At 32.7% G+C, this 7,297-nt stretch overlaps 1 protein-coding gene across 1 annotated transcript in view; it reads right to left on the reverse strand.

Annotated features, from left to right (window-relative positions):
• Positions 1-7,297, reverse strand: part of LOC102592946 (aromatic-L-amino-acid decarboxylase-like) — a 25,114-nt gene continuing 17,817 nt past the window's right edge. The window contains exon 2 of the mRNA XM_006357497.2: positions 1-1,342. Coding sequence (XP_006357559.2) covers positions 2-1,342 — 1,341 coding nt within the window. The 3' untranslated portion in view covers position 1. The remainder of the gene's footprint in view (positions 1,343-7,297) is intronic.

The following is a 7,297-nucleotide window of genomic DNA, read 5'->3' on the forward strand; positions in this document are numbered from 1 at the left end:
TTTAAAACACACTTTTTCTCAGCAAAGCAATGGCTGACTCCTTAATCAACTTCCAAGCTGAAATTACATGTCTGTCCTCCGTGAACGTAGCCCCTACTGCAAACCTTAACATATATATTCCACTCACTATTGTGTGTGTCATGTAAATTCGACCTGTCGAGTTAACACTATCAAGCAATTTCTTGTTTAAAAACTCGGTGTACCCCGGTTCATGTTCCTTATTCGGGTTGAACCGGAAGCACACAAGTGAAAAACGTCGTGGCACGACAACATCAAACATGGGATCGGACTTAACGAACCCTTCGAACATTTTAGCCATACGAACATCGGACCTAATGTGGCTCTGGAGATTGGCTACGCCATAACTACGCATGACGAACCATAATCGGAGAGACTTGAACTTTCGTCCCGTACCGATTTGCCAGTCTTTGTAATCAACAACTGAGTCGTATTCAGATCGTTTATTACGTAAGTACTCGGGATTCGTGCTCAATGCCTTGACTAACACGTTTGGTTCTCTCACCCACATGCAACAACAATCTAAGTAACTTAGTAGCCATTTATGTGGACTTAGGCTTAACGAGTTTGCTCGTTCGATTCCATCGAGATATTGTCTAAACTCTGGACATATACACGCGCTACCTCCATAAGCAGCGTCCACGTGGAACCAAATGTTGAATTCCTCAGCCAGCTGACCCAGCTGGCTGAGAGGATCGACGGCTGTAGTGGACGTGGTCCCCACAGTAGCACAGAGGAAAAGTGGAACCAGTCCAGCAGCAATATCAGCTTCAATAATTCCACGTAGGACTACAGGAGATAAAGCAAAATCGCTTTCAATAAAAGTTGGTACCGCACGAATATTGCATGGGAAAATACCAGCTACTTTGCAGGCTTTGGTATACGTAGAGTGCGTTTGATCAGAACCGTAGACCACAAGTTTTCCAATGTTATCAACGCCTATATTATCGAGCTTACGATCACGTGCAGCGATTAACGTGCATAGGATCGCTTCACTGGTTGTACTTTGAAGTACACCACCACCCGTGCCAGAAAACATGAAGGTTTTTGGTAATTTCAACATATTAGCAAGCCAGTCCATGACTATCATTTCCAACTCCGTCATGGCTGGCGAAGCCAACCAGTTAAATCCAACGGAGTTGAAACAATTGCAAAGCATTTCACCAATGAACGCAGCAGAGCTAACGGTAGCAGGAAAAAATGCGAAGAAATTCGGGCTCAACCAATGGGTCATACCCGGGACAATATGGTTCTGGACATCTTTCATAATGGCTTCGAATGATTCTGGGCGATTAGGGGCATTTTGGGGTAATTGAGTACGGAGATAACCCGGTTATTTGAATTATAGGTTCCCATAATAGATGTTTGGAATTAAGTTAGGGAATTAGAGTGGGAGATTTTATAGCAAAAGGGGAAAGACAAAGTTGAAGGAAGAGAGTAATTAGAGTTGAGACGCTTAAGGAGAATTTGGTATCGTAGAGGCGGGGACAAGATTAGAAGTTTGGGGGTTCACAAGTTAATATATATATATATATATATTATTTTATTTTTAATTTTCTAATACAAATATAAGATTTACGAAAAAGCTAACGAGTTCGTTCGAACCCATGAACCCTCACCTAGCTCCGCTTCTGTCGGGTAGTAATCAAAATTGAGCATTGAAGTCAAAAACGCATTTAAACCGTCAACATGAAGCAGACTACGTCGAGAAATAGAGTGGCTGCTTATTTAGTCAAATATTGATAACTTTTTTTTATGAACTTTTTCTGTCTAGAACTTTTATTCTATAAAATAGTGCTTTTCTCTTTGAAAGGATAATCACTTCAAAAAACACTAATATTAAATATTAGCTAAAATTTAAAGACCTTCCTCCAAAATCTAATAGTTTACTTTACGATATTATGATTATCATAAATTTTTTAATAACAATTCTTATAACCTATTTATTTATCATTAATACAAAAGAATTATAATTTGTCTAATTTCCCCCCTTTGATCCATATTTTTGTTTAATTAATTAATTCTATTCTCAGAGAATTTGTTTGAGATGATTTTCTTTTTTAATATCTTCTCTAAATCCTTCCTTTCTAGGAATCATTACTCAATAAGGTTCTTTTTTCAAATCTGAATATGTCATTTTTAAAAGGTGGAATATAAGCACTATATAATTAATAATAACAATGAGTCTTAATATCTTTTCGAAAATAATTATAAAATAATATAAATTGTCATGTTTTTGAACTCTAGTAAAATACAATATAGCGAATCATTACTCCATTAGAGTTTATACGATGGATGGGGAATTGCATCGATATCAAACTTTATTTTTTCAAAACATTTTGAATCAAATTAGTACTTCAAAGTAGATACCGAACCACTTGAGTAGAAAAAATAAGAAGAAAATGAAAGAAGTAGACAAAATGGGATAGGGTTTTCTTTGTTTTATCCTAAATTTGCTTGCACGTATATATACTGCCAAATACTAGTATGAATTTTTTAAAATAATTTTGGGAACTCAAATAATCGTTTTTTTTTATCATAAAAACTATTTTTGTTCAAAACGTCAAGCTAACGTATTTTTCACAGAATAAATAATTATGTTCTCAAAAAATATTCCAAACGTACTAAAATTCTGAAAACTAAACCGAATGTATGTTCTCTTTTTTTTTTAAAAAAATACATACAAAATTTCCAATGAGAAATGAGATTTTTTATATATTATTTTGTACTGATTCTACTACTCTACTATCCTGTAGCGGAGACAGAATTTCAATTAAGTGATGTCAAAATATAAAAAAGTAAAATAAGATGGAAGCCAAGGAGTGTCAATATAAATATATATATACACACATCAAAAAATATTTTTATTTGACTACATAGTGTAATTTTCTGACGATAGGATGTCGATCGACACCCTTCAAGAGTCAAGTATATGTGTCTCCGCCACTGCTAGTATTATCCGGCATATATTATAATTACTATTAATTATTTGAATGTAACGATACAACTCTATTTCTCGTTCATTTCACATGCACTAGCTAGTGGACTCTTTTCTATTTCAAATAGTGAAAATTGATATACGTTACGTTGTACTTCCATCTAATTATTAGTTTGTTTTTTGTTACGTAATCGATATTTATATTGAAGCCTGGATTAAAATGTATTTGCACGTTATAAGATTTTGTCCAAGAAAAAGTACCCTTTAACAAAACAAAATCTTACATACGACTCTTAAAATTCAACGTGGTAAATTTAAAATTTTAAACTCATCCCGTTTGTGAAACACGTGTCTAATTCCATGCATGAAGTCAAATGTGTGGTCCAGAGTTTTTTTTTGGTTTCTCATCCGATGTCCGGAACTCATATTGGAGTCCGACTGAATTCGGATTCGCGTGGAGAGGTTCCACGAGGGTAATATGCTCCTTAACAAAGGAGGCTACGTATCCAAGGGGACTCAAACCCGAGACCTCTTGGTTAAGGATGAAGGAATACTTACCACTCCATCACAACCCTTATTGGTGGTGGTCCATGAGTTTAATTGTTAGGATCTTGTAAGGGGACAAAAGAAAAACAAATATAATTGCATTGGAGAGAGTGAGAAAATGACTAAACGTGGACAATAATAAACGTGGACAATAATAGATCACAAACTTTTTTACGATAGCAATAATATATCTAATAAAATCATATAAAATTGAATCTTAGAGCATAGATTGTAAGTAGGTTTTATCATATATTTTTTCTTTTGAAATATAGAGGTTGTTTCTTCCATTTTTTATTTTTTTTTAAGAAATAAAAAACTCTCTTTAGTCATATTTACAATTTCGTGAATATTACTATAATAACCTGACAATTTAATTTTTCATACACTGCATATTAGATCGAGGACCCGGTGAAATTGGGCATGAGCTAATAATCAATTCTCATTATCTTTAGTGGCGAAATTGTGAGGCCCTATCTGTTCTATCTCTCGAGCCCTGAAAAAAACATATATATATTACCTTATATATAAGCCAACAACAAAAAGAACTAACACTGTAGTATTTAGTTGTACAATATGTTATGTAAGTTGTACTATTTATATTTTATCCATATTTAACTTTATTTTACCTTATCAGTATTTAGGAATCAATTCTTATAGTGTTAAAAAAACCATATTTATAAAAAAGGAATTTAACTATCATCTTTGTTTCCCCAAATCATTTCTTGAATGGGTGGTTTTGGTTGGGGTTGATGGTTTTGGTTGGCGGGGGGGGGGGGTGTGTGAAGATTTTTTAATTTTTTTTTTTGTCGGGGATGGACAGAAAGTAGAGTGGGATAAGAAAAATGTTTTACTTTTTATTTAAAATAAAATAAAAAAAAGGGTGTATTACACTCCCAATAATTTATGAAAGTTAAAAAATAATAATTTATTTTTGACACTTCAATCTATATAACTTGAACGGTCTTGAATCTAACTAATAAGATACCTAACTGATCTTTTGAAATCCAACAATAGACCTTCTTAAAATGCACATGACATTCTTGAATTATTATTATTATTTTTTTGTAAATTTCTAGGTCCACTATTGTGTGCATGACAAAGGAGAAACTAAATAGTCAATACTCAATTGAAGAAGAACAACTTTTATTTGGCAATCTACCAATTTTAAAATTCAACACACTACTTCCCACCCCTCTAGGAGTTATGTGCTTGTTACGTAGGCCGGAGACAGAGTTGAAAAATTATATTGTATATATAAAATAATAATTTTTTTAATGTAATTATATATAATAGATGATAAATTTCTTGTTCCCACTACTCATGGCTTCTTACGGAAGGGAATAAAACCATAATTATTGTTACAACCTTTATATTGTTAGGATTAATGTTTTAATTAATTTTAAAACTGTTTATCTGATAAAAGTTTTTTTATTTTCAAAAGAAATCAATGTGAATTGAAAATTAATTATTTGTTGTAAAACTTAAGAACAAAAAAATAATATAAAGATGAAGACAAGAAGAATATAAGACAAGAAGAACAATAATAAGATAACTTTCTTTCTTTCTAAGTGTTCACCAAATCTTCAAGTGTATACAATATGAACCCTTATGCCTCTATTTATAGTGTAACATAGAGGCATACAAAAGGTTAGTCATAAACATGGCATTAACATGAATATAATGGAGGAGGTTATGGAAGTGAAAGGTTACAAGAATAATGGTTATAAAAGTTTGGAGGTTATGGTTATCTTCATAATGGAGGAAAGTAATGGAGATAATGGGTAGGAGTAACTTCTTGGTGTAGTGGACATCCACACTATAATATTTTATAATACTCCCCCTTGAATGTCCACAGATAATATGCCTCGTTAAAACCTTACTAGGACAAAACCCTGTGGGAAAAAAATCCTAGTGAAGGAAAAAGAGTACACATATCTTTTAATACGCTTTGAATGTTGCCTCGTTAAAAACCTTACCAGGAAAACCTAATTGGGATAAAACCATGGTTAAGGAAAAGAGTACAACGTGTATTTTTTTCTCCCCCCTGATAAAATTTTTACTTGATATCTCGGAGACGATGCATTCCAATCTTATATCACAACTTCTCAAATTTACAAGATTATCACTTGAATTGGTCTTTGAACATCTATCTCACCATTTTGTTGAAGATCATGTGTGAAAAAGACTTTTGATGAAATATATTTTGTCTGATCTCCTTTGATTGTATCCTTCCTTCAATTGAGCTATATATTATTTTCGTATATGGTGGCCGGAATATCCTTTTCAAAAGAAAATAGCATATTTTCTGAATATGATAGATCATGATTCCAATCAAACACACTCCCGACTTAATTCATAGATCAATATTATTTCTGCATGATTTGAAGAAGTGGTTGCTAATGTGATTCTTTGAATGCCAAGATATTGTTGTGCCTCCATATGTAAACAAATAGCTCATTTGCGATCGAGCTTTATGCAGATCAAAATAATATTCTGCATCTACATAATCAAATCATTTCTAACTCAGAGATTGATCATTTCAATTTTATACGTTGCTCGTATTTTCTTCTCAAAAAAAATCACACATTTTCTATGTGTTAAGTCACTTTCTTTGTTAGTTTCTTGTCATAACTTGAATGATAATATGACAATCATTTCACATAATTTTCATTATGTATATCAAATAATCTTCTAGCATTTGCATAACCAACAATTTTTAAGTGCACCAATTGCACTAATACATGACATTTTAAATCATTTTCATGTGATCAAAAAGATTCTTTCTCTGTGTTAAGCAGTCTCAAAACCGTTGGGTACTCAATGAAATTACTTTAAGACTTTTTAAATCCTTCAAGGATTTTCATATAACCTTCATCGTCTAGTTAGATATAATAATCATTCATTATACATATTCAAGTATTTCATCTATTGCCAGATTGAAACAAGTTACGTTGCATCCACCACTGGAGAATATATCTCCATTTAATATTGTCAGGATTTGTACGAAAACCCTTTATGCCCCGAGGCACAAACTGTACTTTATATCTTATGGTTATACGTTCATACAATGATTCATTTGTACCCTACTGACATATATTTTGATCTATGAACTATAAGTTCAAAAACATCACTTTTCTAAGTGAAACAAAATATACTTGAATAGTGCATTTTATTTGACCAATCATTTATCTGTCCACATTATATGACAAATTTGAATTTAAGATCCTCGTAACCACTTATAGCATTGAGTGCTACTTCATAACAAAGATACCGTCGACGATCATTTGACTCTATTCCAATACGACATAACTTATCAAGATCTCTTCATTTTTCATCATTTTCAGGTACCTGAGCCTTTGCCAAGGTTTTATTAAGTGTTATGTCATAGTGTTCTTTCAAAGCACTTACCTCATTATCATGACCATTTTAATAATTTGCTCCTCTCCTTCCTCAAGGATTTTCATGTTTGGAATCGATTGGTCTATCACGCTTCTAGCATACCATAGACTATGTCCTTCAAGGACTATTTATTGGAGCATTTGCAGCTTAATTAAAATATTGGGTTAGCAAATACATCTGACAAATTATTTGCAACATTTTGCAAATGAATTATCTCTTGAACTTCAAGTTCACATTTTTTTTAACGAGGATCTAGATAATTCACCCCACACATAATTTCAACTGCTAAACATATCTCCCCCTAATGTTAGGAAATCTAACATTTACCCCCAACCTCATTTGGGGATCCATCTTTGTGCGTGGTGGAGCAATAAAATCATATGTGCACACGTCAAA

This window comes from Solanum tuberosum, unplaced genomic scaffold (assembly GCF_000226075.1).
Source record: "Solanum tuberosum cultivar DM 1-3 516 R44 unplaced genomic scaffold, SolTub_3.0 scf00233, whole genome shotgun sequence".
In the NCBI taxonomy this organism is placed as follows: Eukaryota; Viridiplantae; Streptophyta; class Magnoliopsida; order Solanales; family Solanaceae; genus Solanum; species Solanum tuberosum.